This window comes from Pimephales promelas, chromosome 16 (assembly GCF_988280905.1).
Source record: "Pimephales promelas chromosome 16, fPimPro1.hap1.1, whole genome shotgun sequence".
Lineage (NCBI taxonomy): Eukaryota > Metazoa > Chordata > Actinopteri > Cypriniformes > Leuciscidae > Pimephales > Pimephales promelas.
Genome location: NC_142784.1, coordinates 18,399,498 through 18,418,303, shown reverse-complemented (window position 1 = coordinate 18,418,303; position 18,806 = coordinate 18,399,498). Strand labels below are relative to the sequence as shown.

Genomic DNA, 18,806 nt, shown 5'->3' with positions numbered 1-18,806 from the left:
CGCCCTTATATGGGCAGTACCGGAGTCTGGTTGTCATCTAGTGAAAAAAATCTTACCGAAAGCTCATTTTTCGAGATATCAACCTAAAACTTGAAACACAACTTATTCAGATTTTTGGCTTTGATTTTTTTGCAGTTTTAGAGTCGCCCAGGTTTTGAAAATACAAATTTTATATAAAATATGAATAATTACAATTTTTATATTGTACATTTTCATATACTCAAACTTCTATATTTTTTTTCCGTTTCACATTCTTTGTTTATTTCACTTCTAAAAAAATCTGCCAAATGTCTTCTTTAAAACGAGACCAAACTTACGTTTATATTCCAAAGAATTCTTGAATTACAACCATTTAAGTTTGAAATGTGCTTTTCCATCTATATGCAAAAAAGAGGGGGGTGACACTTAAAGGGGTTAAACAAATTTGCAGCCGAATGTAACTTTGTCAGTCTATTACTAATTTAAGCCACAAAAAATAAACTTCATGCCATAAAATAAGTGTAATGAACTACGCAAAAAGAACGCATTTTGAACGTACCCAAGAATCAGAAATGTTATCACGTCCGTCAAAAACGTAGCCTGGCCATCGTTTCAACTATTAGTACTAAAACATTGACGACATACACTCACTTCACTGATTACTTGCTAAGAAATCATTATTATCTTAAGATCCATCAGTTTTCAAATCCACATTTGAATATCACAAACCTGTCTTAAAAGATGAAAGCAATACAAGTTTGATATTTAATGTTGTTTAAATTTTCCAATAAAATATTATACATTTTTACATAGTTTGCTAAATTTAATTACCCCTTAGCAGATTTTGACTCATATATACATAACACAAATCAACGTGGACTTTGCCAGACATGCCGTCATCCTCAAAAACCATGAACAAAATTACACAAGGTAAAACGAAATATGACCCAGACTACATTAAACACAGGTTCACTTGAAAGAAGATAAACTAATTTGATCAGACCACAATCTGTTTTATGGTGAATTACTGTCGTGTGCATGAAACCACTGAAAATCAACAGACATTTAGAAACCAAAATAGTGCATTTTTCATTACATTTAGCCAATGTAATGTTATTAAATTTGCAATTTGTAGGGCCTATGCAGTTTATGGTAACATCAATACTTTTCAATGATTTATTTCAAAGACATTACTTTGGTGTAAACAAATTTGGTTCACTGTTGCTGGGTCCTAATCTGATGTCCTGAAACACACCCCATTGAGAACCACTGCTCAATGGCTCGAATTTGGTCAACGTTCCTATAAATTACAGTGGTTTGTGCACTGTATCTGTGTGGGACAAAAAAGGGATGGAGAGAGTCGGAAAAGATATCGAAAGAGAGAGCAAACCTAGCATCCTAAAAAAGGTGCCCTTGCTGTGGGATACTAAAAACAATGAGTGAAAAAAGAGGGAGAAATCAAGAGAAAAGAAAACACAGCCACCTGGTCAGATAAGTGGCCGAGCTCTGAGGAGGAGAGGAGCTGAGCACTGCAGTGAACTGAAGGACAATCACTGAACAAGGACATACACACGGCGGGTCAGAGGAGCTTCAACGAGTCCAAAAGCACTGTGCTGATTGCACAGACCGCTCATTTCAAACACCCAGAGAGTAGCGGACGGTGAAAGAGGCGAGCACAGTCCGAAATGTCGATATCCGACAAGTCAAAGCAGTGACAATTTGGAGAAATTGTGTCTGGCTGCAGTCTGTGCATCAAGGTCAAAAGCTATGTGCTTTATATAAATAAATATATACAGGACTTGTAATCAGTATCAAATAATTAGGTCTGTAGCTTTAGCTAAGAGAGAATTTCAAGCACTGATGTACTGATATCCAGCCCTATATGGACGATAATAAATATTGAATTGGATGCTAGAGTTCGAGATATTAAAGTTAGCTTTAGATTTCAATAAAAGTAAAAGGTGGGCTTTTTTACCTTAACTTAAATTTCTCAAGTGTTCATGAGAAAATAAAGAGTTATCCCTATTTCATAGTGTATTATGATACTGTGATGATGCCTAAATGTACTGAGAGACTGCAACATTGATTTGACATTGACAAAAACTATTGATTAAGGTTTTTTTATAGATCATAATTCTAATATGGACTTGTCTATATTGGTCAAAATTAGCATATTAGACACAAGCTGTTAAAACTGATAGCGATTACATACCAGTTGCAACGTTGCAAATCTCCTACCTTCCATGCAGCAGGCAGGTTGGTATGAGGTCTCAGACGGGGGAAGACAGCGAAAGCAGGCTGTCAGAGGGTGGAGTGTGTGGGCCGATAGCCTCAGCACTATACATCAGTACTGTGCATAGGACACGGCAGGTAACCGCAGCATCAAAGAGAAGCACGCTGCAGCGTCGACTGGGCGGATTTGGAGCTTGTCTGCTCCTACAAGGGCTCTGGCAGACTTGGCAGCCTTCCACTCTGGGAGAAACCCTAAATGAAAGCTCTGGGATGCTCCGTACCGAGTTTGTCACAGGGTAATAACCTGTCTGCGCTGTTGACATGCTTCCAGGCCTGACAGCCCAAGGCAAAGTCAAAACTGCCCTGAAGTATTACTGTATTGTCTTGTTTTTTATCACTTCTATTAAACTTGAATTAATCCAAGGGATGAGATGGCAAATGTACTGAAGACTGCAAAGTGAGTCATCTGTGCTTCAAAATCGAATGATTTTTATACACTAAAACAGGCGAGGAATGACAAAACAAATCAGAACACCGTCTTTACACCTGATATTAATATCTATCTTGGTTGACTGATCATGAGTAGTTAGAACTAAATACATATGTAAATATAAATATATACATATGTAAATATATATATATATATATATATAAGGGTTCAATAATAAGAACCCTTTAGAGTTCTTTGTAATGATATGGAACCTTTTGGGTTCATTGATTATCATTTGTTATATCCTTTCTGGATTAAATGTTTCATATTATTGACAAACATCAAGACCCAATGATCACAAAATTCAAGATATGGGGGTTAGAAAATGTATATATTTATATAATTTTATGTAGTTAATCAATATCACACAAAGAGTGCCATTTCAGTTTTTCTCCTCCAAAAATCAGCATGATTAAAATGTGATAAACAGTTTAATAAACAATAATTTAATTGCAACTACAAAATGTTGCGGAATAATGTAATATATGAATGAAAAGAACCCTATGCTTCATATATAGAACCCCAATGAACCCTTTTTTTCTAAGAGTGTATAATCATCTGAAAGAGAACATTGGTGCAATTTACTAATATAATTTTTTTAACTTCTAATAAACTTTAATATATAATGGATAATTTCATTAATAAATTAAATAAATGTATTATATATTCTGTTCTTTGATACCATTACCGTACCACAACTTTGCAGGGCAAAATAAAAGTCTCACTTCCAACCGATAACAGGCCAAACAGAAAAGCTTATTGGCAAATTTGAATTATTAGATGCCAAATATCAGCCGAATTATGATGTCATCCTTTGAATTGGCTCTATCACTTTCTTTCCTCTCCACCTATACTATAGCTGGTGTGTGGTGAGTGAAGCGCACTGGCGCTGTTGTTCTGTGGCTGTCGTCGCTTCATCCAAGTGGATGCTGCACACTGGTAATGGTCGAGGAGAGATCCCCTGACATGATTGTAAAGTCTTTTGGGTGTACAGCAGTACAAAGTAAAGCACTATGTAAACGCTTCGTTCATTAAATCATTCATTGTGCATGGAACATCTTCTGTATGTTTGACATACTGTACACTGACACACAAAATCTAAACACAAGTGGTCTCGTGTGAAGACTTGTGTGTTAAAAGCAGGTATAAAAAGGGCTTAAGACATGACCACCCAATCAGAAATCAAGTGTTATTGTAAACAGTTTGAAATATCTGCAAGACCAAGTTAAGCACTGGCGTTAAAAAAGGGTAAACAATACATTTGGTTCAGCTTAGATAGTGTATTTAGAGGATGACACTTTTTGTGTTATTGCTACTCTTTCTACGCAGTTAATGTCACATAGTAAATGGGAGAGAAATATCACCTAAATCTTGTTTTCAGAACTGGCAATAAGCCAAAGACCACAACAGCATCTACACAGAAAATGAACTTTTTAGTTAACTTTCATAGAAGAAAGACCAAGTGATTTGCTATTGATTAGGGCCATGTGTAAAAGCCCTGTGTGTATCAGTTTACTTCTGAATAGGCAGTGAGCCTGAACTAATGAGGAAAGAAGAACACAACAGCCAGCACAAATATTTGCTGCAATTTTCCATGAATAGGAAACAAAATAGGGCCTTCAACTCTTAAAACTAAAGTATGACTGATGAATGATATGAACTGAAGTTTTTTTTTTTTTTTTTCAACAAATGGCCAGTAAAAAGGTCCTTGCACTTCAGAATGTACTGTATATTATAAAAAAAAATGGGGGGTTTTAAAAACAATTTTTTTTCTGACGTGTCTAATAAAAAAAACTTTATTTTTATTATTTAAAAAAAAATGGGACAATAATGCGTACCTTATTCGTGGAATGTTGCGTTGAAAATTGGCACGTAAATTCACCTTCGTAAGTCATGCCTAACGTAAAAAGTTCAACCACAGACACCTTTCGACTCAAATTTGTAACTCCTGAATTCGTCTTGACCCCTGTCTCAGTCTATTCTCTGTTGTTTTGGCTCGACAAGAGGCGTGCTGCCATACCGTCTAGAACAGGATTCAATTAGATCCCTCACATCCTGCTAATCAAAACAAATCAAAGGAAGAGCACCAAAGCGCCATGTTCTCCGAGCCATGCTAATTGAGAGATGTGTCTTTTTGAGAGGGGAAGTCTGGGGGGGTGGGGGGGGTCTTTGGGAAAGATTTCAGTGAGTGGTGAGATCTTAAAGGGGTTTTGTCAATGGCCATGTCCAGAAGAGCTTGTTTCCTTCCCTTTCCTGCATGCCTGTTCTCCTCATTAGTGTCACTCAACAGCAGTTAGTGCTGGGCCGGCCACAGTGGTACTGAGCTCTCCTCTATAAACATGTGAACGCACCAGCCTTGCTCTCAGTCACCAGGCTAGTGGGGGAAAAGATGGGGCCTTCATATTCCTCAGAGAGAGAGAGAGAAAAAGTACAGGTGAGACTAGCGTTTTAGATATTACCATGTGGCCAAGGCAGAGTATGTAAGGCTGGTCTAGAGTCAATTCCCCTTGCCCAAATCCAAACTTAATTCAAGAAATAATTAAAAAAAAAAAAATCAAACAAGTAGGGATAATGTGACAATGGAGTAATGCCTGCTTAAAAATCAGCTTTGCCATCATAAATTGCTAATTATAGTAAAATATAAAGCAGTTAGGGTTTTGATTTTTTTTTTTCATGTTGGTTTTTAAGACTATTTTAGAAGCCACGGAGCATTAAAGCCAAACTGATTTTAAAAAGCTAAAAGAAAAACAAAAGGGTCCTCTCACCATCTGTGACAGACCATTTAGACCAAAGTAGGGGTGGGCCAAATGGAGGAAATTATATATATATATATATATATATATATATATATATATATATATATATATATCTTTGTTATTAAAAAATAAGAACAAAGATGCAAATTATAAATAATAGGACAAATGCAATAGAAGGAACAAATATAAATAAACTGCATCAATATTTTAAACAACAGGTGCCTTAACTGTAACAGTAACATTAAAGTAAGATACTGAATAAAAAGAAATCACTATAAAATAAAACACTAAATAGGCTTCACTGTATTAATTAAATTTACATTGATTCTTAAAGCTACTGAATTATCCAGTCAAGAGTGAGTAATTTTCTCTGTATTCTGTTGATTGATTAACATTAATGATGACACAGACAGCAGTGTTAGGCTGCTGTCACTTTAAGACCTATGCAGAGACCCAATATACTGATACCAGGGATGCACAGAAATGTAAATGTAAATGTATCCTGGGCCAAAACCAAAAATTCTGAATTTTCTCCTGAAAAATAAATCATAAATTAATATAATCAATCAATCAAATGAATTTATGTAATAATTTACACTCAAATAGCTACAACTTAGTTGTACAAACCTTTAAATTGCACTTAAGGCAGTTGGATGGGACGGGGGTGCCAGAACTGCAATGTGTGTTGTAGCTAAGCATGATACTAAAATATATTTTCAAAGGCAGACCATGGTGACATATCGCACAGCCCTAAAAGCAGTTATTTTAAATTGTAATAATATTTAACAACATTATTGTTTTTGTGTTTACTGTATTTTTATAAATAAATCCATGTTGAAAATAAGACTTTAAGACTAACTTTTAAATGGCAGTGCACATAAAATGATTATTTTTAAATTCATCTCATACCAATTTAAAATTAACGCATGCATAAATGCTTTCTCAAGTCGCTCAATTGTCAATATAAACGCAAGTATGTCTGACATGCACTCTTAAAAATGCCTTGAAAACATTTTTGAATTTACTATAAATGTCGATATCCAACGCTGCAAATAAATGTAGATATCCAACGCTGCAAAACAATACGCTCTCAGTGCAATCAACAATGCAGACACTGTGTAAAATTAATATATATTCTGCGGCATAAAAAAATTGGTTAATTATAATGGACAGTTCAAAAGAGAAACTAAGCAATGCAAATGAACCGCATTTAAAACTTCAAGAAATTAATGACAATTCGAATTCGAAGGGGAACAATAAGGTGGATATCCTTTCTCTCAATCCACAACCTTTTTCCTCTGTTGTTCCTTGCTTTAAAACCTATCATCATGGAACTTCTATGCAATGTTTACATCAAGCTACACTGAAATATACCTACAACAGAACTAACCAAGGCCCTTTTATCAAACCTTTTCTCAGCCCACATGGGGGGAAAAAGCACCTGCGGAAAATTCAAAAGAGAAAGAGGGCTGCTTTGCCAAGCTGTCAGCATAAAACTATGGCTGCGGAAATGAAAGGACGATCAACGGCACCCGCCAAGTCTGATTGAGTCGGGCTTTTTAATTGGCGGCAGGTTTGTTTGGAGTCAGTGGCCTATCGGTGCCACTCTTCTCTCCCCGAGAGTGAGAAAACGTTTGCTGAGATGTGGTTTCGCCACTTCACATGGCACCACCTATTGGACTTCATCAAAAACTTGGCCTGGAGTTTTCACACTTAGTCGTGTGCCTCTCCCCGAGAGCCCACACCACAGGACACGACAGCTTTGCTGTTTCGCAGTACACTAGGTGCAAATATTTTTACACACTGACAAAGAGAGCGAGAGGGAGGGAAGGAGAGGGAGAGGAAAAACAGCACCATGCAATGTAGGATGGAAAGGAAATTAAAATAATACAAGGGTAAACTCAATTTCAGCTCCAAACACGCTCTCTCGCTCTTCTGTCAGTCCCGTGCTAGGCAGTTTGCGAGAAACGAGAGAACTGGGGATGTAGCTTTTGCTCAGCCATTGTTTTGACAGCACTTATGGGCGGTAAATGCCAGGACATTTCCACTCAGGCTGGTTGTGAGTTGTGTTGCTAGAGCTGAAGGATTGCATTATGTTGTGTGCTGGGCCTTTTAACATGGCTGTACTTCAAGCATAGCTCCCATTTTGGTAGATAATGTGTCTGATTATAACCTCTGGCTTGGCAAAGATTGGTGACACTCATGAGAAATCAACTTTAAGGACCCAAAGGTGGCTGCTCTGAATGCATCTTTGAATGCAAGCTCAATTAGCAGTGTCTAACAGTGTTTTGAATTTGAACTAGTGTCAGCATAAATTACACATTCTTGTTTTAAGAAAAATCAGAGGCTGGCAGCGAGAGGCAGGGAAAAAAAGGGGCAGAAATGGGTGGTAACGTCCACACTCAAGATTCGGACCTGCATACACACAGACGTCCCCAACTAGTGTGCAAGCATTGTTTTACACATGTAGTCTACTCAAATGGAAACACTTTACTGAAGTGCAAGTATGTTTATTTGAAATGGTCAATTTAGGTTTACCAACTTCATATGTATGTTTACAGTATTTTCAAAATGTATGTGTTCCCCAGTTTGTACATGGGCTACCAGCAGCTGTGAAATGTCAGTGTTCATTTTATATTATACAATACACTAGAAACTAGTGGACTTTTCTCAGCTTTTAAGTAAAATAAAGGAGTATTGTAATAAATAGTTGTTTTTATTTTTTTCTCCTTAACCTCTTACTGTTCCTATTGCCTTAGCATAACATAACAAAAAAACACTTATGTGTCAAGCCATCAGAACCGAGCTGAAAACCGTGGTTAAAAAAACCGAGGTATGTATTGAACTGTAGGCTAACTGTATTGTTGCATTGCTAGTAGATACATTTGCTAATTTAGTTGTTATAGAACAAACTGTAAAATTATTCAAAGAGGCCATCTTACCCCACTACTGGGGTAGGTTGGCCCGCTACATGTGGTAAGCAGCACCCCTGGCTAAACTTCTAGAATGTATAAATTACTTGTACGTGTAAAATACTAAATCAATATTCATAAAATCAATTTAAAATGTTATGTTTTTACAATTTAGTTGAATAATTGAATAACTGATAATAGAAAAAGCAGAAACCCAGTAAAAGAGTTTCATCTGAAAGGTTATTCTTTTATAGGAATAGTTTGCTTATTTAATCATTTATTTAGCTACTTATTTACTAATATATTTAATTACTTTGTTTTATCGCAGGAAATGAGACTCTTTTTCTATCATTTTGCAAGCAAAGATGGAGTCGGTGAAGAAGAAAAATGTTACAGTTGATTAATCGGTTTTTGGCCAGAGTGGTCCAACCTAGTTATCTTTATTGGTCAAATCCACTATCGGTCGACCTCCATAGATTTCAAATAAAAAAAAAATATATTTCAAAACAATTTCAAAATAGTAACTTGAATGTATAATTGAAGTATTTTAAATACAAAGTCATTTGATAAGCTATATTATTATCCCTGACCGCATTTAAAAGACAACTGAAAACTCATCTCTTCCGTGAGCACTTTAAATTAAAAAAAAAAGAAATTCCTTACTTTCCTGGTTTATACTACTCTGAGCGATGTTTGAACTTTGCATATTGAGCACTTCTTGCGTTGTTATTGCCTCTCCACAATGTCCTGTTTGATTTAGTCCTCAGATGTAAGTCGCTTTGGATAAAAAGCGTCTGCTAAATGACTAAATGTAAATGTATCCCCAAGCCGGTCATCTAGTCATATTCAGCAATGTGACTGAATTTTTCCTCTAAACTGTGAACCTATTGAAGGACATAAACAGGTTTGAAATCAATTATTTGGAAAGGCAATTCTTCACTCACAAGTGTCTTGAAGATAAATACGACTCCACTAAATTAGCAACTGGAGATGGAGCGGCCTCCAAACATGATCAATGAGAAAGGACAAGAATCAGCAGCAAACAAATGGCCCATCACATACAGATGATTGTCCATCGCATTAATGCACCTAGAGGCTTGTTAAAACCGCACTACAGCTGGTGAAGCATCAGTAACTTGATTGGAAGGCTTATGCAGACTTAGGGTTGATGAAAATAACAGTTTTCTCGGAGGGCGATATCAGACCTGCGAAAAATCCATTCGCTTCCAAAAGTGGCCTCAATCCCAATATCAATTAAAATCTTGTCAGGACATGCAGAGCCATGTCGGGGAAAAGTAGTGTGAAACAACAAGCCCAATCACAAACAGGGCGAAAAAGCAATCTCGCCCTCCGCCTGTGGTAAACTTCTGCGCTGTTTAACACAATCAGCGCCAAAACAAATCCCCACTTTTTTCAGGAGATTTAAAAAAAAAGGAGGTCTGAGTTTTTTTATTTGTATCTTCAAGTGTAGAGTCGGATGAATCTGAATCGCAGTAACTGCTGGAAACTTCCAATGGCGCAATAATGACTATCCCATTGACAGGACATAGTTGGATATAATAATGTATTTGCATTAAAGGTATTATTCGCCACTGTGCCTGGCTCTGAGCAATCATCCACAGGGCTGCAGTCTAACTGCTACTGGAGCCTGGCCGTATTAATACTCCTATTCATCCCGTGACTAACCCGAGCCAAGAAACAGCATTAGGCCCGGGGCCCTGCGGCCTGCATTTGGACCGGCCTCGCTGGCATGCGTATGTGCGCAAGAGCGAGAAAAAGACTGCACCTTTTCTCCTCCAACGAGCCCTGGATGAAGCGAAAAAGTTCTTTATATCAATTAGCCAGACAAGTGTGCAATGACCACCTGTCACCCCACGAGCCTGCTCCGATCAAGGACCGTCTGCCATCCTGCTCTGCATTCGTTCGAAAATAACACACCTAAGCTGATCTCAGATCGGTGAACCTTTTCCTCTTGGGTAAAAAAAAATGCTGGTGGCCCAAAGCAGAGCCAGGGGGACCGTCCCAGCTCTGCCTGAGAGGCCAAGCAACGGCTGCACGGCAGACACAAAATCTGGGGCACAGACCATCTGGCTGACAGTGCACTCTGAAGCGAAGAGCCTGTCGGAAGTCCGTTGCCAACATGGCTTGGACATTACATACCATAAACACACACACACACACACATTCAGCTGTACAAAGAAACAAATTCTTGTTGAGACGAGATTCAAATGAGGGATTTAATGCACCGAATTCCACAGCTGAGGGCAATATTCTTCCTTTTTTGTATAAAAGATTCCTCTCTAATGATCTTACATGCAAGCAGCGATGCTAAAAAAGGCAAGTTAATCACCATCCCACCTTAAGCCCCCCAAAAACTCAACCTTCACGCTCAACAAGGCAGCGAAAATTCAATATTTTCCCCGTGATAGTTCTACGGGTTCATCCATGCTAATTAAAAAAAAATCTGAATTCCTCACATTTGAAACAACAATTAAACAGTCTCTCCTTGTACTACGACACAGAGAAGTCATAGTTAGGCTGGAAAATAACACCAGGCAGACTGCAACGGACCATAACTAACATCACAGCTTCAACTCGAACTCGGCTTTGCTCTACCGAAGGCCAAATTCAGCAAAAAAAAAAAAAAAAAAAACACTGGCCCTCTCACACTATTAACAAACACACAGCAGACTTGCAAATGTAAAGTGGCTCGGCATGAGAGAGCAAAAGCAAACAGCTCTTACCTTGGGTTGAGCGCGTCTTGGAAAGGCAACTTTAGGATCGATCTAAATGAGACAAAAAAGCAGAGAAGGAAATATGAGAAAACTGAGCTCATGATGCTGTTACATGAAGAGGAAAATTTGAAAATATTAGAAAAAGCCAGCAATGTGCTGCCTGCGACTACTCGATAATCTTCATGGGAATGATAGCATTAATCATGATGCAATGCTCCATGTCTCGTGTGTAATCTCGCCTGGTTATTACATGCTGGTTGCATGAGGCCTGTGTGTGACAAAACCGAATAAAAACCCTTACAGAGGTTAGAGCATAATTACTCCATTACGGCATAAATAAACAGGTGGCTTAATAGAACGCCGGAGATAATTCAAAGACTCGCTGAAGAAGTGCGCTGGCCTCGGGGGAGGTCAGGACCACATGACGGGAGCTGTTTTAGCGAGAGCTGTAGATTTGCGGAGAATCAAGACAGGGCATTAGATCAATACGTCCACAACCTCCATCCCCCCCTGAGGGATTATCATTACTATGGGTGACTCTCTCGACCGCTGTACGGCTCTGCCGTGTGATAGGACATCATTAGGTTTGTTGGTTAGATAAGCTATGTTATTTGATTTTACTATATTACGAGCGAAATGCACTTTCGCACACATCGTGATCAAGAGCATTTGTAATTTACATAAACCGCTAGGGGTTCCGAACCAGCGGAACGATTCATCCTGGATATTAATAATAACAGATTCCCCCGGAGGATAAATCAACAACATAAATATGCCAATTGCAATCAAGACATTTTTTTTCTCCTATCGATCTTTGAATCATTTTACATGCTGCAAAATATGGATGATTCTAATGCTAAAAAGACATTTTAAGAGATTATGATGAACTGGTATTATTTATTTCCTCTAGCTGACTTCTCACTTATTCACATTCCAAATAAATACAGCTAAATCTATATATTCACAAATGAAAACAGATAGAGAAATAAGTGAGATCCAGGCCGACCCGCTGTTGGTCATTGAAACAGTCATAGACTACAACAACACAGTGCCTCTTTTTAACACATAGGCCGAAAGCTTGGGCAGCCAGAGCACTAGAAGGATAGGACGGTAGATAATCATGCATGCGAGAACAAAAACAGTTCAAAGACTTGCTTCTGCACTCTCATTAAATGGAAAAATAACTCGAGGGAAAAAGATCCATTAGTGCTATATTGCTCTCGAATATACCGCACATCTGAATGCTTTGTCACTTCTTATAATGATAAGAAAAAGAAAAGCTGAATTGTGTTGAAAATGTGGCAGCATGTAAAAAGAAAAAAAAGAAAAGTAATAAACATGTTTTGGTGAAATATGAAGGAGAGGGTCTCCTGGTAAATTAATTTGACCTGAAGAGAATTGCAAATATGTACTGCAAAAAAATAAAGAAATAATTAAAATTAAAAAAAACCTTTCTGGTGGGAAATGATGCTGTTGTGTTATACTTAATTCATCCAGAAAAGTGTTTAATCTAAAACAGATTGCTTTTAGAGAAACGACAGCAGTCTCTCAGTTGTCAATACACAATGCAATTCTCACCCCAGGCCTTCAGATTTGCAGATTACACAGCTTTTAATCAAACGTGAAACAAGTGTCAAGAATACCCCTGTTCGTGTTTTCTTTGGTCCATTTACACTCTTCAAAAGTGACAAAAAGATTGGACAGGAAACTGCAAAGAATTAAATAAATAAATAAAAACAGACAATGCAATAAAGGGTTTTTCTGGCCTGAAGGAAGACACTACAGTTACTTTCTAAAAAAAAAAAAATGTATATATATATATATATAAATAATGTGAAATGATTAATAGCGATTAATCACATCCAAAATAAAAGTTTTTGTTTACATAATATAGGTGTGTGAACGGTGTATAATTATTTTGTATATATAAATACACACACATACATGTATACATTTTAAAAAAATGTGTTATTTATATAGAACATATTTATGTACAGTACAAATTATATATATATGTGTGTGTGTGTGTGTGTGTATTTATATATACAAAATAATTATACACAGTTCACACACATTTATTATGTAAACACACACTTTTATTTTGAACGCGATTAATTGTTTCACAGCCCTAAATATATTATTTATACACACACACACACACACACTTTAAGTACTCAAACATTGTCGATCTGTAATATAACCCATATGAAATGCAAATTAATAAAAACTTTAAAAAAAAATAACTGAATATCCATTCAGGTATTATATGTTAATTAGTTGTATTTATTTATCATTTGGGTGGTGTTTTTTTTTTTTATTATTAAAAACATATGCAAAAAAAAAAAATGCAAAAATATTCAATGGGACAATCCTAGGAAACACAACGCCGAGGAAAACGGGTGTTGATGACTTAAAAGGTCATGCCGTGAAGCAGCGATACTTAAAAACAGTAATATTTATTCCATTATCGAAATCAAAAGCAAGGTCTTTCAACAGCGAAGGCAATTTGACATTGTTCTTAAACCTCAACCAGTGCCACTTCCTCACAGCTCCAGGTCTCCAGTTGGAGTCATGACACGACCGCCCCAACCCTGACGATGACATCACTACCCACAGCTCAGTAATCCCTGCTTTAGCACCAGCCGCTACTGTGTCCCCATGATCTCAATCGTTGCTAACACTAGCTTTCTTTTTTTTCTTCCCTCAGCCATTCAAGAGCATTTGAAATGTTAAACCTTGACCCACTTTTTACAAAGAATACTAGAATTACCCATGTGTGTGTGATTATATAATCTAAACGGACCATTTTTTGATGTCCGAATTACATGTTTTTGGACTACTGCAACACTAACATATAAAATGTACTATTATTTTATTAACAAGATCGAAGTGTTTTGCCTCCTAAAGGCATTTCAGTTTACATCAGTCAAGGCCAGACTGGCAGAGAGTGAGATAATGAATAACACACCTGTATTTTCCGAACACATTTAAGGCACGGAAACCAAGAGAGTTGGTGAATATTCACCTGCTGTGCTAAATTATGATTAAATTAACATTTACACAACTGCTGGATTTAAGGAAACGATCAACAGTAATATATCTGCGGCTTTACGTGGGTAATAATAAACAGTTCAACGGGTTAATCTGCTATTGACTAAATTAGCCACCTGATCTAATCTAATCAGCAAAACTCATTACCTCAGTTTGGTTTTTACATCTTTACGCAAACACATTATTCTTAAACCAATGATAAAAAGATTTCAATGTCAAAATAAGATTTTTTTTCTTAATTTTACATTATATTTGAATGAGTTTGTTTAAAAAAAACATTTACAACAAAGTGTACCTACTCAACTATAGGAACAGACAAACAATTCTAATACCCATCTTATCACAAAATTACACATTTTTTTTAAATGGAAGGCACAGGGAATGCCAATATGTAGTGTTCTGGGAGAAAAGTATTAGCCACAAAACTCCTGAGGGAAGTTATGAACCTCTGTGAACATTTAAATGCAGTCCGTCTCTTGATATGAACTTGCAACAACATGGCATCTATTAAAATAAGCCAGTGAAGGCGGTATTTATCCACACCCTAGCTTTCCCAAATAAAAGGCTCTTTCACTCTGGACTCCTACAGGTAACTAGCAGCTGCATCTACAAACAGGAAAGATGGTGACTATATTAGGGGGGGGGGGGGGGATAGAATCCACATTAACTTTACCGATAGAGCGTCTGCTTATCCTGGCGTTCAGCGTCACACACAAAACTAAAAGCGTTTCTAATGGATTCAGGTAATCAAACAGGTAAGGCTGAATAAGGTAAACCTAACTCTTGCTGACAGAAATATATATTAATCAGTTTGCATGGGCAACGTAAATAATACAAATATATATTACTTCACCTTCTAAATACTGTTTTATAAGAATTCAATGCTATATAATGTAATAAATAAAATACTAATATAAAAAGACACTTCAAAATCTTTTTTTTTTAAATTAGAACCTTTATTTAAAAAAAATTACAACAAAAATATGACTACATATTCTAAAATTTAGGTTTATTTCAGGTTTTCATGTTTCTAGCACCTTTTAATGTCAAAACAACAGCAAACTCTGGGCATGAATAAAACAACTTAAAGATAAGTAACACGTCCATACTATTATTGAATGCTTCAAAAAAATTATATCTGTAACATTTACAATAACATATTACCTAAGAAATATACAGTGCGTCAAGGACAAGAGTACAGCAGTGGATATAAAAATGAAAAAAAATGTAAAAAAAAACAACTGAAAGATAAGAAAAATGTAAAAAGTACAAATGTTTCAAAATCAATAAATGAATGACAGATTAAGAAATAAGTTGAATTTGTAATAATTAAAGTGTGTAATAATGGAAAGGGTACACAAGTGCACACACTAACCTGCACCACAAATGACAAAATAGTCACATAACTCTAGAAATACTTTTAAAGTAAAAGCAAAACAAAGAAATTAAATTATTTTACTATGCAAATATTGTCAGATGCACATAAACATTGCTAGTCAGCAAGGTTTAGAATGAACTCATGCATGCAACCTTGCATCAAAATACATCCTTGCCCTGAGCAACTTCCAGAGATCTGTCTGGAAAATTCCGCCATGAAGAACAGTGCAAAACACTACGTCACTCACTACAAGACTTACGTCACAATAGACACGGATCACGGCCGGTGTCACAATCTAACTACACAGCAGGTAATTAGTCCCTTCATGGCCACAAACCTTAATGGGGTTTAACCCCTTGTTCCCCATTCCTGGTCTGGCAAGCAAGGAGTTAAATCCCATTGAGGCATGTGAGGAAGACATGACTAATTATCCGGCTACTTATTTATGTCAAGTGCCCCGCTGTTGTGTGTGTGGCACAATGACAAATGCTGCGGAGTGCCTCGACCCGGGAAGAGATATGATAGGAGACTGCGTGTCTTTTCACCACTGAATGTCACAGACACAAGCATGTTTAAGCAGCACTTCACAAAAAATAAATGCAAATAGAAGAGAACATACCGTCTTTGAGTCTAATTCGTGGTGAGGTTGAGCTAGGACCTTATCTACACTGGCCGCATCAGCAAACGTAACGAAGCCAAATCCCCTGGAAAACAAAACAAACAAAAGCAGAGACATACATTAGGAGTCGACAGCGATTGGTTACACGTGTTTGACAGCTAAGCTTGTTAACACATGCATTTGGTTCTATTATCGAACGCTTTGAGAACTTCTGTTTCTAAAACATTTATGTAACCTTAGAAATATACAGTGAGTCAAGAACAAGAGAACAGCAGTGCACATAAATATAAAACCTGTCATCCTTTTCTACCCATCATGTCATTCCTAACCTGCATGAAGAACCCTTTCATTCGTCTGAGGAATAACAAAATAATGTGTAGAATGACAGCCTCAGTCACCATTCACTATTCCATGTATGAAAAAAAAGATGCAAATGAAAGTGAATGACTGAAACTGTCAGTCCCCAACAATTCCTTTGTTTCACAGAACAAACAATGACAGAATCCCCGTGTGAAATATCCGTTTAATATGCTCATCCTCTTATATTATTTAACAAGAACTTGCCGAAACATTTCAGATAAACGGTTTCCATAACGTGTCAGTCAAGGACACATAAGGACTTTTCACACTACAGTTAATCTTGGGTTAATGCATTTTTAAAGGCCGATTTTAAGAATCGTAATTTCAAATGTGGTTAGTAGGTGAAAATCTGCTATTTATATCCAACTTGTTTAGCAATATAGACAACCAATCATAAACCACTTTGGCGCTTACATCATTGAAGATTCATCATACATTGTAACTTTCACGCGCTGTTTAATTCCGATGTTCGAGGAAAGCAATTGTTTTTAACTGTACCCTTGATGAAGAGAATTGATTTTTTCAGTACGTTTCCAACTAGACTGAATCTACGTGGCGACATTTCATTTCCAAAGATATCAAAACAGGTCGCGTGCTGTATAACGTTTTTATCCTCGCGGATTTGCAAATGTGACGCTAGCGTATAATATCAAATCCCACAATATGACACAGCGCAGGATTAATTACTAACCCAAGGTAAAGTATAAGCAGTGTGAAACACGAAACAAAATAACCCAGGGTTAAGAACGACAAGTGTGAAAAAGCCATTGACGTGCCAATGTCAAATCAAAACACACGCGACCGCATTAACCGCTCGTGTATTGAAGCCGGTTGCTGCTTTAACATGAAGAATCCCAAATCAATGTCAAACTGTATCCTATCCAGAAACACACCGATCCAGTCTTTTCAAAAGCGCATAGCAGCCGAATAACAGCGCACGGACAAAATCGACAGTTCATTTCTCAGAATAAAACCCTCAAAGTGACAGGGATTTTGAAAACACAACATTGTTATTTGTTTGTTTGTTTTTTACCTGGAGCGTTTTGTCGTGGGATCTCTCATCACCATACATTCTCTGATTTCTCCAAATTTACTAAAATAGTCTCTAAGGCTGTCTGTGGAACAAAACAGAAAGAAAAGAGCACATATAAGCAATGCATTCGTGCAGAACACACGAGTTTGTAAATTAAACGCCCCCCTGGATGTCTAACAGGGGTCGAATAGAGGACTTCAAATGACGGAACATATCCCGCACAGCGCGCGCCACGCTGGATACAATGAAAGAAACACAACACACAGCCCGACAAACGCGCGCATATGACAGCGAAACATCGGTCTCTTACCTGGTGAAGTTTGCCAGCTGAGGCCACCGATAAACATTTTACTGTAAGGGGAAAACAGAGCAGAAGTGAGTCCAGATGTCAGATCGGCCATTTTGACGTGTAGCTAGCGACAAAAAAAGCCGAGCTAAACGAAGGCAAAGCAGAGCGGCGTGTGTTTACTGAGCCCCGGCGGGCTGTGCTCACTAATATACATCAAACAAAGGTGTAGTAGTTGCGTGCACCCGGAAGAGCCTTTTTAAAAACATGCACACCGGAGAAAAACACATAAGAAAAAAAAAAAAGTCAAGTGCTGTCAGCATTGGTTCTGGCTTACCCCGGGTCGTGTTGCGAATCGTTAGGGCTTCCAGATGTGGCTTGGCTCCCGTCTCCCTCCATGGCTAACCCAACTATGGCCAGTAACTAACACACACACTGTCAGAGCTAAGAGAATATTACTGAGCCGGGAATGCGAGCGTCACACGTGGGATCAGCTCTGCCTGGCTCCCTCCCCCTCCCGTCACCCACACGGGGCGGAGCGCAGAAGGGGCTCGTCACCTCACCCATTCCATTGACGTCATTAGCATGGCCCCGCCCACCCGGGCTCAGAGCATGGGGATCAGATCAAATCGCATCACTTTTGTTGTCACACACTCAAGGGTAGCAGGCAGCTGAAAGTCTACCGAATGAGAAGTGAAAGTCTATCTGAGTAATACACATCTGAATATGTGTATAAGATAATATTCTAGTTCCAGAGTAGGATTAGCAAAGTTCAGTGATCTTTTTAGTTTTTTAAATTATTATTATAATGCATCAAACAATAAACAGATTTAAAAACTAAATTAAAAAGTCAGAATAGATAGAACCTCTAGCCCACTACAGGACTGAAATTACATCACAAAGAAACTATAAAAAGAAAAAAAGATAATATTATAAATGAATAAAGAGGAAAACACTTATACACCAGAAAAATAA

General features: G+C 37.4%; 1 protein-coding gene across 13 annotated transcripts in view; it reads right to left on the bottom strand.

The window, feature by feature from the left end:
* The window catches only part of msi2b (musashi RNA-binding protein 2b), a 269,238-nt gene extending 250,880 nt beyond the window's left edge, over window positions 1-18,358 (bottom strand). For all 13 annotated transcript variants that reach the window (XM_089121137.1, XM_089121136.1, XM_089121138.1 and 10 more), the window contains exons 1-5: window positions 18,169-18,358; window positions 17,856-17,896; window positions 17,546-17,627; window positions 16,153-16,237; window positions 11,114-11,155 (exon numbers count right to left, since the gene is read on the bottom strand). In XM_089121137.1, coding sequence (XP_088977263.1) covers window positions 11,114-11,155; window positions 16,153-16,237; window positions 17,546-17,627; window positions 17,856-17,896; window positions 18,169-18,230 — 312 coding nt within the window. In that variant the 5' untranslated portion in view covers window positions 18,231-18,358. The remainder of the gene's footprint in view (window positions 1-11,113; window positions 11,156-16,152; window positions 16,238-17,545; window positions 17,628-17,855; window positions 17,897-18,168) is intronic.
* Between the last annotated feature and the right edge of the window lie 448 nt (window positions 18,359-18,806).